The sequence below is a fragment of the Oculina patagonica genome, chromosome 7, assembly GCF_052425735.1.
Source record: "Oculina patagonica isolate OP01 chromosome 7, crgOcupat, whole genome shotgun sequence".
Lineage (NCBI taxonomy): Eukaryota > Metazoa > Cnidaria > Anthozoa > Scleractinia > Oculinidae > Oculina > Oculina patagonica.
The window spans coordinates 3,618,753-3,638,039 of NC_135764.1; the positions used below are offsets into that span (position 1 = coordinate 3,618,753).

The following is a 19,287-nucleotide window of genomic DNA, read 5'->3' on the forward strand; positions in this document are numbered from 1 at the left end:
GGAGAGTGGGCTCATTTTCCCAAAAAGCGGCTGGAAATTGGGCCTAGCTCTGAGGTGCAAGATTTGATTGGCTAGATGATTTGATTGGCTAGATGATTTGATTGGCTAGATTTTAACAAAGGCAGTTTGAAATCTTGCCAATGAAATCAACCTAAGGAATGAATGAACTTTCACAATTTGATCAGATTCTTGACCCAAGGGGATGTGCAAATGAAGCTAGCTGTGCTCTCCCCACCCTGCAAAAAAACCTGTAAAAATACCCTTCTCCTACCCTAAAAAATTAATCTTGTAAAAATCCCCCAATACTTCACAACATAAACCATGAGCTGTAAATCAAATCAAAACCAATATTAGGCTCGGGATCCCAGAGGCTAATTCCTTTCGCATAATTATTTAAAAAGGAAGAGTGGAATGATGCTGGTCATTATCAAATTAATCCTGATAAATTTTGATTGATTTTAAATTAATCCAACTATAGCCAAAAATCGTCTCCGATGCGGAAAATGTATCAATGATTTCCCTACCTACCCCTCCCGTACTCCTGAACACTGGTTTCCGCTGGAGCTTTCTAGTTCCGGTCACGTGTCGATATTGCTCTCTTCGCCAATGAAAGGTAACCACGCTTGCATGAAACTGTAAAAGGAAGTTCAGATGATTTCTAACGATTTGGAAGCTGGCAATTCCCAATCGTCCGACACAAAGATGACTCCATACGTTACAAACAAAAAGAAATTGCTTATCTGCTTCTTGGGAATATTTATATCATACTTCTACTACGGAATAATTCAAGAAAAAATGTAAGTATCGATAAAATACAAGGTTAATATTCGCTGTAGTTTTGGTTTAAAAATCCATGAAGGATGTGATTTACTACACGTTCTGTGAATATCTGTGAATTTTCTATGAAAAGTCTATATTTTTTCACTCGAAGTTTAAAATTTAGTACATGTTTCTTAAAAACTTTTATGACGATCGTAGTCAGTCATGCTAATTTTGATTTTCGGCGTCTTTTACAATATCGTCTGTGGTAACTGCATTTATTTCGAGTATTTGATCAGTCATATTTAGTACCCATGATCTTGTCTGAGATCAAACCCGGTCAAAAGAAAAGTTCCTTAGTGTTTTTATCAACAATTTTAGACCAAATAAAATAACTTAAAAGAATACTATGGCTATTCACAATAAGATTCCCTCAGCTTTCTTTTGTATTAAAATTTATATTTTATATAACATTTATTAAACATGTCATTTCGATCAGTTGCTTAGTGAATATATGTGCAGTTGAGAAAATGTATTGATGTTGTGTTGAAAACAGGTACAATTTATACCATTTGATTTAGTTTTGATTATTTCAGGGACCACTATGCCACCTTAAAACAACCAGCAATAAATATGTGCAATTCACCATGAATGTGACTAGGTATTAAAGATGAATTACAGTCCGTACTGCGCACTCGGCTGCAATGTTTATGGAGCCTCACAAACAAAGCAAAACTAAAAGTTACGTGACAAACTTACCTGTTTCTTCAAATTAACGCCAGATATCCTTGCAGAACAAATAATAACAAGTAGAAGAACCTTGACGCTATTTCAAACCGACGTTCAGCTCATCGGTATCGAACGAAGCGAACTGTAATGGCGGATAAAAACTTCATGTATGCTGTCAACGAAGTGTAACGTTCAACGAATTCAAAACAAAAACGAAAACAAACCCCGAGTCTGCGCAGTACGGACTGGAAATCAGCTTTAAATAGACTAAATGAATATCTCTTTATGCTATGCGATTGACCAGAGTTCAACTCCTCTTGGGGTCTGCTATTACAATGTTATTTGTGGTCATTATGAAGAACAGCACCCCATAACCGACTGTTATTTAAGTCAACTGTTGGCCGATTGTTGGTTGTCTGTCGCCAACAGTTGGCCTTCTTTAAGCCAACTGTCTGCCGACAGATGACCATCAGTCAGTTATGGGGAGCTGATCATGATATATTTATTTTAATGAAAGTTTTTTTTCTATTCATCTTTTAGAACTAGAGCACCTTATGGTGAAAAGAAAGAAAAATTTGTTTATGCCCTGTCCCTGGTATTTGTACAGTGCATTGTGAATACTTTGTTTGCTGAAGCAAGTAAGTTGACAAGTGTTAAACAGGATGAGCAGTCAACTCTCTCTAAAATGGACCCTGTTGTGATGGCCTCCATCTGTCCGTCTTAAGGTGGATTTCCACTGATGCATATTTTTTAACATGCCTTTACTTACATTTTTGTTAGCGTGAAAAAATTTAGAGACAATGTATGGACGACTTGCGTAAATGTGTACGCAAGTCGTTCATACATTGTCTCTAAATTTTTTCATGCACAAAAAATTACGTGTCAGTGGAAATCCACCTTTAGAGAGGTGTCCTTCTTATAGGGAGTTTAGTAGCAGTAAAATGACTGAAAAATGGCAGGGACAGGATCAACATCAGGTGTCCATCTTACAGAAGTGTCCATTAAGAGAGAGTTGACTTCATTGTTATTTATCATATTTCTTGTTGGGAAGTTAATTAGGATAATTTAAACACAGTGGACTGAAGAGTAAATTCAATTATCAGGCTAGTTTTTCCAGTATCTCATGTATACAAGTTGAATTTAATGGTCAAATAGTGTTTCAACATTTATTGTAGAAAGGTATGTTCAACAAATTAAATGTGATCTGAGTTTAGAAAAAAGTTATCTGAGTTTAAATGTAAAACATTCAAATGATGTCAGGCAGTCTTTTGGCACTTTCAGTTAAGAAGACAAAATTTTCTGTTTTGCTGTGTATAAAGTTATATGGCCATGGAAGAAGCCGAGATGAAATATTATGATTACTGATTTTTTTTTAACACCGTGATTTGATTTACAGTCTTTCCCTTAAAACCGTGAATACCAGAGAAAATTTTTGGAATGTTTATTGTTTCGCGACCAATCAGATGCGAGATGAAACCGCAAAAGATAACCGCCAAACCGCAGCATGGATTAGTCACGAATTGACATCGAAACAACAAGCTGGCTTTTTCTTCCAGGACAAATCTTCAATTTTACCGTGTTTCAAATAGTGAAATTGTTCTTTTTCTATTTAAGCTTATGTATGAGCAAAGAATAGATATGAAGGATATATTATTTACGGAATTAAGGGATGTTGAATCGAGCAGACAGGATCAGACACAGCTAGACAGCACTTTCTTAAAGGCTAGAATACATGTTCACTTGATATTCATGTTCAGTTAATTAAGCCATCAATAGTACGATGATCTACATTGTAACTTTGGTATTTGTGGTCTTTTTTGCAGTACTCAAACTAACTTACAAAGGTAATGAGGCTAAAGACACAACTCCATTCTGCTGGTATGGGATCTGTGCTATGACCTACCTTGGTGCAATGTTGGCCAGCAACAAAGCTCTTCAGTGGGTTAACTATCCAACACAGGTTGGTGTCAAATGTTATTTGTGCCCTTTGGGCCAAAAAGTCTCCAAAGTCCCCCTCAAAGTCTCATTTAAGTTCAGTCCTGGCTGCCACCATTTTACTCTGTGACCCCATGCTAGGGCTCCCAATAACTTTTTTCGCTAACAACTGAATTTAACCATACATCATGGTTCTACAATCTTGAAAATGTCTTGAATTTTAGCAGCCAAAGTCTGATTTGGTAGTCCTTAAAAGTACTAATTTCCTCCAGGTCTGAAAAGTCGATAGGGCCTGACGCCCTACAAATATGATGGAAGTGTCAGCCCTTTGTGGATGATGCCACGAGTGTGCCTGCCCGAGGAGGCTGATGTGGTGCATGGTTTTGTTAGAAGGGGACATGGGATAGTGATGGACATGTAGCTGGTCAGAACACGTTTTGTCGAGTCAAAAGTGTTTTGTTTGCCTGAAGTTGTACGAACCATGATACATTGAAGGTGTCACATGGCCAACAGGCTTTATTTACTTTTGTTTGTGTTACAACACTGTATTGTACACACAGCTGTAACAATCACTTACTGAAAACACCTGTGACAAGTGTTACAGATTATGGACTCAATTAGACTGCCGGCACTCTTGCTTTTTCTCTATAGTCTGTGGGGAAAATGTGAATGCAGCAAATTATGTATGACAATACTGGCCCTGATCTTAAATGCAAGCTGTGGGTGAACAAGTGACTGGTCATTTTAGAGTGGAGGGAGAGCTGGTTCAAATAGAGGGAGGTCATATTCAAATTCTCCTAACCCTTTCCTTTGTGAAGCACATTTTTTGCTGACCCTCTCCCCCTTACCCACCCGGCCCTAAATATGTTCCCTAATATGCGTGCACAAAATTAATAAATAGCTACCGTTTTTCCCTGCATAAAAATTATTGACCTTCCCCTCCTCTGAAATTTTGACTGGTCCTCATTGCGGTTTTCAGTGATATGCGAACTAATTGAACCTCAATCAACGGTTTAAGCTTTTTGCTGCCGTCAATCATCTCAGCGGACCTCTCGGGAAACAGAAGTTCACTTCAACTGGGTCAAAAGGTCACGTCTGTCAGTTGTGATTGGTCGATTTTGATCGATTTTGTTTGTTTCCATTTTTCATGGTTTGTTAGCTGTCGCCATAATTATGATTGACGGCAGCGAAAAACGCAATTGTTAGTTGGATCTTGAATTTCAGAGTTCGCACTTCACTGAAAACCGCAATAAGCAACTGTAACTCAGTGTTGATTAACACTCCCATGCTTCATGACCTCAGGCTTTTGCAAGCTGTTGCCATTGTAGAACAATTTCTTTATTCCAGTAAGCATTTTAATTAAAGCACTTATTTGGATGGTTATATGGAGCTTTTCCAACTAAATGGTAAGGATCCATGATGTGGATCATAAGTAACAAATATCACACAAACACTTCAAAAATAATTTAACATTAAATGTTTTTATTGCCAGGTTTTAGGAAAATCATGTAAACCAATTCCAGGTAAGCGATAGTTCATTGAGACAGTGTGAAGTACATTGAATAATGGACCCTAGGAACTCCTATCCTTTAACAGATCAAATGATATACATGTTCCATTGAAACATTATGCTGGTTATAAACCCCCTCCCGGTCCTCTGCTTTTATGCCCCCTGGTTATAGGCCCATCCGACAGCTAATGAAAAAAAGATTCAGCTGTAAGCCCCCCTCCACCTCAAATGTTTTCATTTAACTTACTAACGTCCTCACAGAAAATTGTACCTTGAATAAAAATAAGCAATGATGTTTGCAAGCAGATTTCAGATCAAAATGTTTTAAATATAAGTAGCTTTCTTTAAATACTTGACTCATCAGAACCTACCCAGGTGTCTAAATTTCATTTCTGTCGTAAAACAGTAAGCTTTCTGGATTTGATAAAAGTATTCCTGTGCCTAACAAAGGGGAGAGATCTACACTGTATATACCCTTTCCTAACAACATTGCTCAAAAACTATATTCTGTCCAGTGGCACATACCCATAAGACTGTACCCCCACCCTATCCCCCTACCAACATCCCAGACAAGTGTCTCACCCAGTGGAAGGTGAAATACTCCAAAATACTAATACTTTAATTAAACCCAAGCTAATTGCTGGAGTTTTACATGTATGTGCTGCTTTTGCTCTGCTCCATTTCCATTAATTTTCCAGTTCTTTGTTTTGTTAAACATTTTTTAAGTTTAATGTAAGTTGTATTAATAATTTACATTTAATAACCATTTCAAATTTTCCTTTAGTTGAGTAGCATACTTATCTTGTTTAATTTTATTTGTTCTGTTGTAGTTATGATTCTGGGAGTACTCTTAGCAAGAAAAAGATATCCACTTTTAAAATACCTGTGTGTTTTACTGATTGTTTGTGGAGTAGCTTTATTTATGTACAAAGAGGTGAGCGAGCAAGCTTGAAAACTTCTTTTACTGGCACAGTTTAAAAGCAATTTCAGGTAGAGCGGTTCTAAATTGAGTGTTTAAAGTTTAACATTTTTTGTTTGTGTTTTTTTTTTTGTAGAATAAAAGTCAAGTATCAAGTGATAATACTAGCTGGATTGGATTTGGAGAACTTCTTCTTGTAAGTTACTTTGGGATATTTTAAATATTGTGTTTTAAAGTTTTATTGTGAGACGTGGTAACTTAACTTTACTAAGTTCAACAAATCATATTTTTTTTACTTTTGGCTTTTTTGTGTATAATAATAACTATTTAACAGAACTCAAATTCCTATGAAAATTGAAAGGTTAGTCAGGGAATTTACTGTATTATTCATGAGAAACTGGTAATTTATAATTTAAATCGCGACATTAGCTAGTATTTTACCACATTGATATTTGCGCCGCCACCTTTCTCCAGTAAATGCAAATTGTGAGCAATTATTTCCCACACCTTGGGAGAGGAGACATTGTTATTCCGAGTAAACTCCTGTTAAAACAGGCCAACTTTGTTTGCAGCTTGTATCTCTGACATGTGATGGATTGACAGGCGCCGTGCAGGATAAAATGAGAGCAGAGCACCATGTGCAGTCACATCACATGATGTTTAACATGAATCTTTGGTCCATTGGCATCTTGGCAATCAGTAAGTTATAGGACACAGCTAGGCAGCCCCTCTGCTGTGGCTATGTTATTATTAGCGCCTTTAGATTGGAGTACAATTATGTGAATGAGTATAAGTACGACTTTTTAAATCTAGTACATGTGCTTTCCATTATCACATTTCACACTTACACGAATCTTGAACTAAAAGTCTTCTTTTAAAGTGGTAAGTAACAAGGAGGAGTGAGGGTTCTGGAAACATAACTGGATTAAAATTTGAAAAGTCATACTCAATCTCGTTCTTGTACTCCCATCTAAAGGTTATGTGCATTCTTACTGCGTAGGCAATACAAGTAGGGACATTGTCCCTACTCCATACATTGAAACTAGTAGAGAATTGTACTGCTGATAGCCTCTGTAATACCTAAGTGGGGGGGGGGGGGGTTACTCTCTTAAAAGTTTGGGTGGGAGTGTGGAATGCTCCTCAAAACCGTTACCCTATTTCAGGCCAAAATACGCAATTTTCCCTTCCCTATTTCAAATTTCAGACCTGACCCAAAATACAATACTGCCTTTTATTAGACCAAATCTACCTAAAAAACCGCTCCGATTTCCGTTAGCAGAGTACCCCCTCCGTTTTACACTCTGTCTTTTTTTTTTGATCACAGCTCTTCTAACAAGCGGTGAAGTATTCCAGTTTGTGGCATTTTGCCAGCGCTACCCAAGTGTTTTATTTCATATACTGACATTCAGTCTGGCTAGCGCTATAGGACAGGTGAGGATAATCTCTTTAACTAACTCTGCTCTTCTAAAGCATAGTCTCTGTCGCAGCCATTTCTTGACTGTCACGCAACACTCATCTCCTCTAGTGGGGTGAAGGGTTGCGTGACAACTGAAATAACGGCTGTGAAGGGGAGAAAAGTCTAAGAAATAACAATCTATGCCACAAAGAAACACGGATGGTAAAGATTGAAGGAGATTTAAACAGATTACAAAACCGAACATTCATGAGGAGAATCGGGCCCATTCCACTTACCCCCCCCCTCCTCAGCCTCACCCCCACCCTCTTGGGATCCTCTTTTGCTAGCCCTAGTTAGTTCTCCTAGCTTCCTTGTGACGCTTGCCAAGAAACGCCCAAGTTCGTTCCCAGTAGTCATGTTGTGCGCAACACAGAAGTTGAATAAGCGCCTAGATCCTTCGGGCTCTCTGGCGTTTTGAAACCCATCAGCTTCATCTGATTTGCTAAAACTGCAACCACAAATCATTGTGATTGGTTGGTAGTCGTCAGGTCGATGCCGCCATTGGCTATGGGATGCGGGGTGAGTCGCCGTATTCGTATGTCTTGGAGAGAGATCGGTTCACTATTAGGGAGAACGGTTTTACGCTCTTTGGGCCAGCTCATGGAGACTTTCTGTCTCCCGCCGCACAACAGCTTAAACACGGTCTTCCGAAACTCTCGAATCTTGAGCGCGTAAATGACAAAATTGGCGAAGGAGTTGCTGTAGTGCAAGAACTTGGCGAAGTAAATCAACTGGAGAACGTAGCAGGACTGACAAAACATGATTGTGATGTTCATGATGTAGAAAGGGACCCACGTGAGCACAAACACCAGCGTGATTATAGACAGCGTGACTGCAAGCTTTTTCTCTTGTTTCGTGGCGTTCCTGTGGTGCTGGTTCACAGGGTTCCTAACCCTGTGCCAAATCAGCGCGTAGGCAAGGAAGATCAGAATCAAAGAAGTGAATATGCAGACAATCATGGCGTAATTAAAGACGCTCTTTAACAGTTCTTTGCTGGTGAAATTGCTTAGCACGCGAATCCCCGCTACGCATGCCGCAAGGAACCAAACCAAGGCGATCTCCATCAAGTAGGTCGCTTTAGTAATACTTTTGTGCCGATGGGGACGAAACACTGAGTATGCCCGGTCCAGCGCGATCGCGACTAGCGCAAAAATCGACGCGAAGCCCATGAACGCGTCTATCGGCAGGTAAATCTCGTGAAACTGAATGCTGGTCTCGTCTTCTTGAAAGTAGAAAAACAGCATTTCCGCCACGTACATCGGTATAGAGCATGCGCCCACCATGAAATCCGCTACCCCGAGGCTCACCAAGAAGTAATTAGTGCGGGCGGTTGCTAACTTTTTGTTGGTGCTGAAGGCTGCGATTGTCAGCGAGTTACCTACCATCACGGCTACTGCGACGACAGCGTATGATATGGCCCATCCTAACAAGCTTGGTATTAGAAATTCTTGTTTGTTGGAAGTCGTTTGGTTTGTTGTTGCGTTGGTGGAGCTCATCAGGGGGGATATTGTAGTCTGGAAAAAGCGAAACACAACTTGTTAAAACAATGTTTTGCCCAGCTTTTTGTGCAGTAAATCACTCCGTTTTTTTTGCCAAAAGACGAAAGCTTTTTGCCTTTTTTTGGACACTGTGACGTTCACCTAATCTAAAATTAAGAGTCTGTGAGGTGGAGAAGTCAGAGGTCGACTGCGTCAATTGCATGAGCGGTTGTTGGCTCTGATTGGCTGAGATGAGACGTTTGAAAAACGTCAGAGCACTGTCGGAAATTAATGCAAAAGTTAGACTGGGAGGCGGGAAATCAAATTGCGATCAGTTCTATTTGCGTTTGTTGGCTCTTGTTTGCTGGGCCTAAAAGTTCAGAAAACTAACAATGAGGCGGCAGAAGGTGGCAGAAGTTGGAAGGTTTTCTTTTCAGAATGTTGTATTCTAGAATGACTGTAATTTGTTTTTTAAAACCTGAAAACCTCTATCGACAGTCTTCAAACTTGAACAAGCGTGTTTTGAACTGGGTACAACAAAAAACATAATATTTTTTGGCAGTAATTGAAAGGTAAAAATTTGGTGACGTTTCAAATTGTCAAAGGGTTGCGATGGTCTTTTGCACCAGCAAAAATTGAATTGAGAAAGCTATTAAATTTGTGTAATACGTGAAGGAAACTGTCAGCCGCAAATTTTGATATACCGGTGAAAATTTTCAGTACCTTTCGCGAAGGAAAAAATATTTTCCGCTCCAGAATTATTTTTTTTACTTCTTGTTGTTACTGAAAGAAACTAAAGGAAACAGGATGTTCACGCCAGTGCTAACCAATTGTCGGAAATGAGTGGAGTAAAAAAAACTGATTCAGAGCTTGTGTAAAATTTTACACCCTGGACAGAAACAAAAGCTTTATTTAGTTGTGCCTTTGGTAAGTGCAACGGAAAATTTCTTTTTTTCATAAGAAAGATATTGTATGGTTTTTGTTAGAATTTTTGAAATGACCAAAATATGTTAAATTTTTTTTTTTGTATTATGTAAAAAATTTTGTTTTATAATTTTTGGCTCGCTTTTTTTTTTTTTTTGAAAAATGATCCTTTTGGCTGTTATGTAAATTTTACACTCTGGAGAGAAATGAAAAACTGTGTTTTTTTAACAACCGGAGAAGCTATGTTTGTGATTTAAAGGAAGTTCTCAAACTCATTCATAACCGTGAAGGAGGTTTAGATACCCGGTCTAAATTAGCATAGATTTTTACGCTTTTATTTCTTCGTTTACTCCGTATAGTTTTTGTTTCGATTAAGAAGATATATCAACACTCGAGACAGTGTTTCATCGGCTATCCAAACACCTCGAATTTCGTCAGAAATACTCCGCTGCGCGTCGTATTTTCAACTCTCTTCTCGGTGTTTGGATATCCCGATGAAACACTATCGCTCGTGTTTGATAAATAACGTGAAAACAGAGTTGAGACGACTATTTTTTGTGGTGTTCGGCGATAGAATGTTCAAAGTGTGCGCTAAATAAAAGTCGGAACTAAACAGATCTTTTCAGTCACTCAATATTTACTTTGTCAATTTCTAAGGTCCGTCCCTGTCTGAGAAATGTTTTCCAATGTTTATTTTGAAGCATTAAGATTGTCCGTTTTTGATCGGTCCAAAGTAGACAACTGGCGTTGTAGACCGCCTTTTTTCGATTTTGCTCATCACTTTAATGCTTTTGTGTGACACATTTGCAGTTTTGCACTTTCTGCCAAAGCTTTTCATTTCGGTTCAATTACATCTTGTTGACTTTTGCGTTAACTGACGACATATCGCGACCTCTTAGTTTACCAACCAGATGACATGCGATGAAAGGTGAAAATGATCGGACAAAGGCAGAAAAAACAAAACAAAACAAAAATAAGCATTCGATGGCTTTAAACTTGACCGCCATCGACGTTTAATTTGCAATTAAAAACTTCTTTCTTAATTTTTTTTTCGCCTTAAAATTTCATTGTAATGTCAAGATCATTTGCTTTTTGTTGCGCGGAAATGGCTTATTTAATCTTGGACCCATTTTAAAATTTAATGGTTTTCTTGGGCTTTTTTTATCTGTTTAGTCAGTGAAAAGCTTGTTTTCCATTCCTTGATAATTGCTCCTCTTCAGTCAAATTTGTCATTGGATGTTGTTCTCACATTATCGTTTTGACGCGTAACTTGAGGTGTCCTGAAAAATATCTCACCGAAACAAAAATATTTTTCTCTACTGACCGATTTTTTTCAATTTGTTATTATTTCCTCCATTTCCCAACATCGTCTCGCCATTCTGCGAATCTCCATTTAATAACTCGAGGTGTGAAGTTGTCATAAAACGTGAAATATGAATTTTAATTTACGGTGCAAAGCAAGCCCGATGTGGCCGCGCTTTCTTTAATTTTCATAGCCGTGAGCTGAAATTGTAATTGATAGCGCATATTGTCAGCGTTCATTGCTGATAAAAATGTCTGGATGTGTGATATATTCTTCGCAATGAAAATTTTGCTTTCGTTTTGTTTGCTTTTGTGAAACCAAAAGCTTTGATAACCTCAAACAACCAAATTTTAAGTTTTCCGCTGCACAAAGACTATTTTTAAGGTTTTGTACAAGTGTTTTTTGCAAGTATTTTCGGACCTTTTTGCACGACTTTTGAATGAGGCTGTAAAATCCACCGTATTAGTTCATAAAATGTCTTACATTCTCACCTTCAACGCGAACTTTTGTTTTATTCCTTTACGCAGACTCTTCTAAACGGCCGTCAGTTTTTTCTACTGAACTGAATTGGACAGCGCGGTTTCTTTCTAGCTTATAGATCAATAGACGTTCACTTGCAACCCTCTAGCTGTGTTGCAAATTTTAAAAGTAAATGCGGCCCTGCCAGCGCCTTCTGTTATAAACAGCAACAGAAATTGTTTCCTGTGATGCGACCAATAGAAATTCGTGACGGAGATAGCTTTTATTGGCGGATATGACGGCCAATTTGGGGCTAAATCACAAACAAGGGCCACGCCGATTAAGAAATTGATGCAACTTTTGATATTATCTGATAACATTGAAATGAGCCGAAGGCCCCCTCTTTTTCCCTTCTCGCCCATCAGTTTTAAAATCTTGCGAGGTGAAAGCCGAGATCACGTAATATGTTTGAAAACCATTGCATAAAATTAAGATAAAACGTAGCGAGTACTTCTAGAAAATGTCACTTGCGTTTTGTGTTGAACTGATGAAGTAATTGCTGAATTTAGTTGTTATGAGGTTTATAGTTCGCGCAGACCTTTGTGACAGGAGGAAGTGCAATAAATTTTGCGATGAATTTTTTAATTTCTTTTTGTGATTAGTTAGGGCATTTGATTAATTCTGTTCACTTCGTTTATTCAATTTGAATACTGTCGCTGACCCCCAGAGAGGCTAGAAAAATGGCGGGAAATTGAGCCTGATGGCGAGATAAAAGGGCGGGAAAATTAAGCTTGGAGAAGAAATGGCGGTTAGAAGTGACGGGAAATTGAGTCTGATGGCTAGAAAAGTTTAGTTTGAAGACGATACGGCCTGAAATTAAGCCTGACGTGATGGCAAGAGGGAAATGGCGGGAAATAAATCTGATTGCGAGAAAGCAGTATTGTGGGAAATTAGCTCCAATGAAAAGAAGGAAATGGCAGGGGATTAAATCTGTTTTCATGGAATGCAAATTCACCTGAAACGTGACAATGCCATCTATGTTAGTTTGCTAGTTTTTTGCTCATTTTTTTGGAGTTGAACCGCTGGAAATTCACCCCAAAGTTTTGTTGTGGTATTTTTTTGGTAATCACAAACAGCCATTACATGACCATAAAGCCACACAAAATTTATTGCTAGCCAAAGGAAATTGTGAGAAATTTTGGTGCATGAGAAAGTTGTTTTGTTGGCCAACCGTGCCGTAGGAAATGATATTGTTAATCTTCTGTAGAGACCGCCACATGGCTATCAAGTGCAAAATCCCTTTTACAGTTTTAACACATACGCAAGCAGATAGGTAATGAGAATTAAAGAATAAATCAAGTAGAGGAAAATTGTTTTGATGTAAAAACAAATTCTCATCAAGGGGAGCTTTGCCCCGGGGTTTTTTTTTTTTTTTTTTTTCAAAAACTCTCCAAAAAAAAAACTCGAAATTACTTCTACGAGTCTAAATGACAAAACCAAAACTTCATTACAAACTAATATGTCTCCCGGCCGTCAAAATTAAAAGTTACAGACACTCGAGATTACCGTTGAAAATTGTTCAGCCTAACTGTATTTTAAAAACCCATATCGCAATCCGTTTTAATCTTCTTCAATTCTTGACCATCCATACTTTCTTTTGTATTTGCTTTGTTATTAAAATGTTTCTTTGCTGTTTTATGTGGTTATTTTTATATTCCACTTAATTTGGTGGCCATTTTCTTTTTCAATTTGGCTAAGATCCATGACACAGTTTCTTTAAAAGAAATGTAAGCTAGCCAGTAAGGAGAGTTAATACCTCGAGCGTGGAGCTGAAGGATGCAAAACACGTAACACGGATGCGGCGACATGTCGAGATAGTGAAATGTATCTCTTTGTTTTACGTGTTGAAGAAATCACCTGTTATTATCTTACTTATTTCCCAAAGAAATCGAGATCTTTGTAGGTGTGCTATTCAGTATTCAACTCGTGCTCTTGTGGTACATGTACTCTTATCAAATTTGTGAAGTCGTTACAGATGCATATATTCCTTTGAATGACTTTTTTTTTATAGAGAACGCCATCGTAGATCCGGCCATCCTGCTGGTTTATATTTTAATATTTCCCTTTAAAGATGTTGCTAGCGAGATATTTATGTTGATATCAGCTTGTTTCGCAATGAAAATAATTTTCAGTCGCTATGTACTCCTGGTGTCTTGTCTTATCGCAGTTAAAAGTACTTGAACTTTTTTTTATCGAAGATGCCTTGAAAAGGGCAGTTTGTGTTTGTTTTACCGCTCAAAGGAGCACTTTCAAATGACGTGTATTTGTTGAATATAGGAAATGGAAGCGCCCCTAATTTAACGCCGAGAAGACAATGTTGTGAACTCAAACTAAATGTAGCAAGTTGTTTTTTGTGGAATAAAACGTCCTAGCAAGATTTGCAAAGAATCTCCAAGAAAATTTCTAAACGCGAGCCTCACGCTTTCAAGTTTGTCCATATTGCAATCCATTTCCATCCTCGCTATCGTTAGTCATCCTCACTTCCTAATGGGTTCCTGTCATTTGTCGAGAACTGTTTTATAAAATCAAACCATTATCGTCAAGTTTCCTGTAATCTAGTGATGTTTTTAGACAAACGTTAATATTCTGATTGTGGGAGGCGCGGTGGCCTAATGGTTAGTGAGCCGGACTCCGGATCGAGCGGTCCGGGTTCGAGACCTGGCCGGGGCACTGCGTTGTGTTCTTAGGCAAGACACTTTACTCTCATAGTGCCTCTCTCCACCCAGGTGTATAAATGGGTACCGGCGAATTTACTGCTGGAGGGTAACCCTGCGATGGACTAGCATCCCATCCAGGGGGGAGTAGAAATACTCCTAGCCGCTTAATGCTACAGAAACCGGGATAAGCTCCGGCCTGATGAGCCACTTGGCTCGACAGCAGGCTTTACCTTTTACCTTACCTTAATATTCTGATTAAAGCAGGTGATATTTTTTGCTGGCATGCAAGGATCTTTCTTTCCTCCACTGAGCTCTCGTCTCCGAGAATTAAGTGAACCAACAGCATTCGTCCAACTCGAGTCCAACGAACGAATTGATGTAAATGTTGAACGACATGTATGCACATTAACACAGTAGGGCGTGCAGCTATTGTAGCTAGAGTACGTAGGTTTGTACATAAGCGTGACCTATTTTGCGCGATTCTGTTACTTTCAAACTGGTCTTACCTAAAAATGTAGCCCCAGCTTTCATTTTGCAGACTATTAAGAAACAATTAACAGTAAGCACAATACCTTTCATTTGAATTTGGCTTTGCCTTTTACAGCAAAATAAACAGTACCATGTGAAAGAACTGCTCAAAAGCTTTCATTTGAATGGTTACACACTAGGATTTCATCCACAGACTTAAAAGTTAGAACGACCTTGTACAGCATAATATAAAACAGCACCACGTGAAAGTAATGCTCAGTGGTTTTCATTTAAATGAAAACAATTAGTGTTTCATTGCCAACTCAACACTTAAAACCACATTAATTTACTTACCGATTGACACTGGTGTTGAAATAAAACGGTTTTGAATCACTACTTCTCTTGCGCTGACAAGTTTCCATCAACACGAAAAGAACTTTATCCGGTGCAAAATGTCGCGTGATAAGACAATTGAGCGTCGGGTCATATTTCACGACAATCACGAAATTCACCTACTCGTGATTATTTATTTTGATATATACCCCGATTTTTTTCTCCAGTATTGCAATATTGGAGATTCTAAACAAGCTTATATTTTAACAAAAAAAAAGTGTAGCAGCAGAAGAGCTCTTGTCCATTTTGTTTTAAAAGAAACCTAACGTGCACTCAGCCCTACTTTAGCTGGAGTCCTCTCGCACAGGGCAGTTGTTGCTAAGAAAAAGAACGAAAACGTTTTGATCGGGATTTTGTCGAGCACTCACTGCAAACGATACCTAGAAGTTCTCTCACCGACTCTGTATATAAAGTGCGCACGTGGAAAATGTCCACCGTTTAATAACTGGAAAAAAGTGTGTTCAGCTAATTTGTTGTAAAGTTCTTATGCAGTAAATCGGCATAATCTTTATAGGTGTTTTAGTGTGATCAGTGAATCTCGTGTACAAACTGTACGCGGCAATTTGACGGAAGCTAAGCATACCACGGACACTTCAAAGCCAAACGCGGAAAGGGTTTTAGATAGCTGTTGAAATTTCGTTCAGTTGCAGGATTAGTCGCATTAGAAGCCAGTTGTTTATACAGTTCTAACGATATGTTACGTAGGCGGTCTAGTTTTACGTCTAATGGAGGAAAATTCAAGACAATTTTGTCAGAACTGTTAAGAATAAATCTAACTCACCTATATCGCCACGGTCAAGGCATGTCTATAACCAAGTCTACTTTACTACTACTACCAAGAGCGAAGAGATAAGAACACAATCTTGTCTACTGCTTGCTTTTGTGAATTAGGAGCAGTCAGAACTAGTCAGAGTAAACGGTGTCATGTAACATTGAGTTTTGACAACCAATTGTCTGGCTATAGGCAATCACGCATAGCGCTTTGAAGAGCGTTTCTGAAAACGTATTGAATTTCTTTACGACTTTTGTCTTGTTACAGGCAAATAACTGGATTAAAAGGTCCAGATTTGCTTTTTTGGAGGATCTGCTCTGAATCTTCTTTTAGTATTAAATATACTGCTGTTAAACCTTTTAAATATCAATTTACTGATAAAATCAAAGACAGTTAAGCTACGAGCAATAACGATGTTTTCTAATTATAGAAAACGTTTTAATACAAATCAGTAGCGGATCAAGAGATGCTCAAAAGGGGAGGGAGGGGTCGGAGTGGAGCGGGCGCTTGCTTTCTCGCATAACGGTGGACGAAAACAGGACGGCCCGGGTGTCTTCTTTACTCGTTGCAAATTGTTTCCTTGGAGTTTTTCTACAGTTCGAAAAGCTTATATGTAACTAAACCACCTAAAATCCAAACACATGGCCACCCTGTTCTATTAAAAAGACTATCTATATCTGGTAAGGGTTTGGCCCCAGACTCCTCACCGTCATTCTCTTTAGTGGCTTCGCGCGCTGGTCGCGCATGGGCTCCGCAGACGTGAGCCTGGCTTGCCTGGCTAAAACTAAAGGCTTATTTCCGGGGTTTACGGTACACATGGTCTGTATTTGTCTCAACCTTTTTCTTTTAAATTGCAGAATTTCATCTTCATGACCGTGGCCAACTTTGGACCTCTTACATGCTCTATTATCACAACCACCCGAAAATTCTTCACCATCCTCGCATCTGTTCTCCTGTTTGGAAATTCACTGATCGCCCGCCAGTGGCTTGGTGTTGTTTTTGTCTTCGCTGGACTTACTCTCGACAGTATTTACGGCAAAGCAAAGAAAAAAGTGTAGTGACAATAATCAATTAGGGAGGACAAGTAAAATTTCTGGTTGGAACCGCATCTCAGAAAATTATCCGAGCCCGTGGTCTCTTCGTCAGTGACGTTGCTAAGCAAAATGACGTATCAAGATTGCGACAGCAGACGTCACAAAAGCGCTTGTGCTATTTCTGATTGGTCGAGAACAATCGGAAACTCTTCGGGAGGATTCACGAAGATTTGCTAGAAACGTTACTTGTTTTCCCTCGCTGTAAAAATAATAATGACAAGAAGAAATATATTTATAAACTCCTGTATTTATAAAATGTATGGTCAACACCAGATGGGATAATCCATAAGCATGTTTCAGGGGTTTGGTTAGTTGGGAGCAGCGCACAGAACGGCATATTAAAAAAAGATGGGGCAAGAGGTTTGTGAAGACAATCCTTCGTCTATCTTTTCATTCGCCGTTATTCGCGCTACCCCCAAAATAACCAAACGCCTAGAACAGGCCAATAATCCATCTGCAGTTTTCTCTAACTCTAAAATATCACAAAAAATGGGATCAAATAGAAGGGAGTTGATGCGGAGTTCGTTTGACCAAAATCTAACGCGCTCTCGTGCGTTTTTCAGTCGAAAAATAATGGACGAGAGTTTTCGCTCGATTGTTCACCATTTGAGAGTCAAATGTGAGTTTTACGTAATGAAACTCTCGAAATGAATAACGTCCTTGCCTGACCTTTGTCAACGCACGCAGTCTCGACATTGTGTGACCAGACCGATGATAGTCTACGAAAATAAAAATCTCTCCAATTCTCATCAACTCTCGTTCTAGTAAGACTAGGTCTTTTCCCAAAATAATCAATTGTTAAACGTCTTCAAATTATAAAATGTATTACATACGGGGTATACTATCTAGTCACGACCATATATGAATAAAAGCCCCAGTTACTTAAAATGGTTTTCGTGGGGCCTTGAGAAAATAGTGTTCTAAGAGGAAGAGGAATAAAATTAAAATGTATGATTTAATTTAAAACTGTACAGATTTATTTTTAACCCTTTATGATGTGGTTCTGAGTTGAATGTTCGTGTGACCATTGTATTGTGAAAAATTAACTTTATTTCAAGTCTCTGGAAGTGATAACGTTAATTTTTCGCCGCCAAACAAGCAGTAATGCTGAGTAACTGTGCCAGAGAACGGCATTCTAAGTTTTACTATTAATTAATCATTTGCGGCCACAAATACCGTATGACATGAAATTTTTGCGGGTCCAAAAATGTTCTCGAAGCGTATTTTTGCAAAAATTATTTCCACTATTTAAAGTAGTGGAACTTTTATCGACTGAAATAGTTCAACCGAACTTATTCTTATTTGAGGGACATTTTGACATCCATTTCCATCAGCCGTCGTGACGTTTTATCGCACAACTTGCTGGGAATTGCAAAAAATATAACTCCCTCGGAAATCGTGGTTTCCAACATGAATACAAACAAATCCCACAAACCGCCAAAATCACTAATTGGTCAAATAAAGCTCCCACGAAGATTTTATGCCATACGGTAAGCTGTTATTTTGTTGCATTAAGTAACAGACAGGCACTCGGATCAAATAGGCGTTTGTTTTGCCATCTTGTTGTGTTTCATTTCCCTCAAGCTGTGTACCATCGTTTAACCCCCCAGGAGGGGAGGGAACGGGTATATACAGGTTAGACTTCGAGGAGCAAGGTGAATGTTGGGTATGGTTGCCTTTGATAGCGCATTGCCTAATTCCTCGCTCTATAAGCAAACCGTCTCTTAAAAAAAAACAGGACACTTTGTTCATTGCACTGACTGAAAGCGGCCTTCACACGACAAACAAAAGTTGGCAAACTCATGTTGGCAAACTCAAGTTGGTGTGTGTGAACGACACAACAACAGTTGGCAAACAAGTTAACAAACTATTGGTGAGAATAGAGACAAGTTCTATTTTGTCGCCAACAGTTTGCCAACTTGTTTTCCAACTGTTGCTGCGTCGTTCACACACACCAACTTGAGTTTGCCAACACGAGTTGGCCAACAGTTTGTCGTGTGAAGACCGCTTAAGGAGTTTAGCAAAATAATGCTGGCCGGAAAGCATAAAGAAATAAAGAAACAGAATTATATGATAAATAAATTTTCATGTGCTTATTTATTAAAAACGAGATTCAATAAAATTCAATTCTGAGATCTTTTTCTGTTTTGTTTGTTGTCCGTTTTTTTTATCATGGCCTATAGTAGCAAGTCTATAAACGGAGGAAATTCATGAGACCATCTTGCTTGCTTGCTTGCTGGCGCCCTAATATACCGTCTCGAGAAAGGTTGCACCACAGAAGCGTAAAAGCAAAAGGTTAGTGGACAGATTTGCAAATCCGTTCTCGGATTCCCCCCCCCCCCCCCAAAAAAAAAAGATAAAATAAAAAAAA

General features: G+C 38.7%; 2 protein-coding genes across 3 annotated transcripts; one reads left to right on the forward strand and one right to left on the reverse strand.

The window, feature by feature from the left end:
* Positions 1-635: 635 nt before the first annotated feature.
* On the forward strand, positions 636-18,653 carry LOC144660193 (solute carrier family 35 member B1-like). The gene is made up of 9 exons (XM_078520790.1): positions 636-797; positions 2,029-2,126; positions 3,312-3,448; positions 4,916-4,946; positions 5,764-5,867; positions 5,989-6,048; positions 6,425-6,551; positions 7,177-7,283; positions 16,680-18,653. Exons 1-9 carry the CDS (start codon positions 652-654, stop codon positions 16,878-16,880), a joined length of 1,011 nt encoding a protein of 336 aa, XP_078376916.1. The 5' UTR covers positions 636-651; the 3' UTR covers positions 16,881-18,653.
* Positions 7,615-16,072, reverse strand: LOC144660192 (adenosine receptor A1-like). 2 transcript variants are annotated; one of them, XM_078520789.1, is made up of 2 exons: positions 15,832-16,072; positions 7,615-8,822 (listed from the first exon to the last, which is right to left on the reverse strand). In XM_078520789.1, the coding sequence occupies exon 2, from the start codon at positions 8,802-8,804 to the stop codon at positions 7,770-7,772; it is 1,035 nt and encodes a 344-aa protein (XP_078376915.1). In that variant the 5' UTR covers positions 8,805-8,822; positions 15,832-16,072; the 3' UTR covers positions 7,615-7,769. The 2 variants fall into 2 exon arrangements, with proteins under 2 accessions (XP_078376915.1, XP_078376914.1); XM_078520788.1 differs by lacking the exon at positions 15,832-16,072 and adding an exon at positions 11,505-11,666.
* Positions 18,654-19,287: the final 634 nt, after the last annotated feature.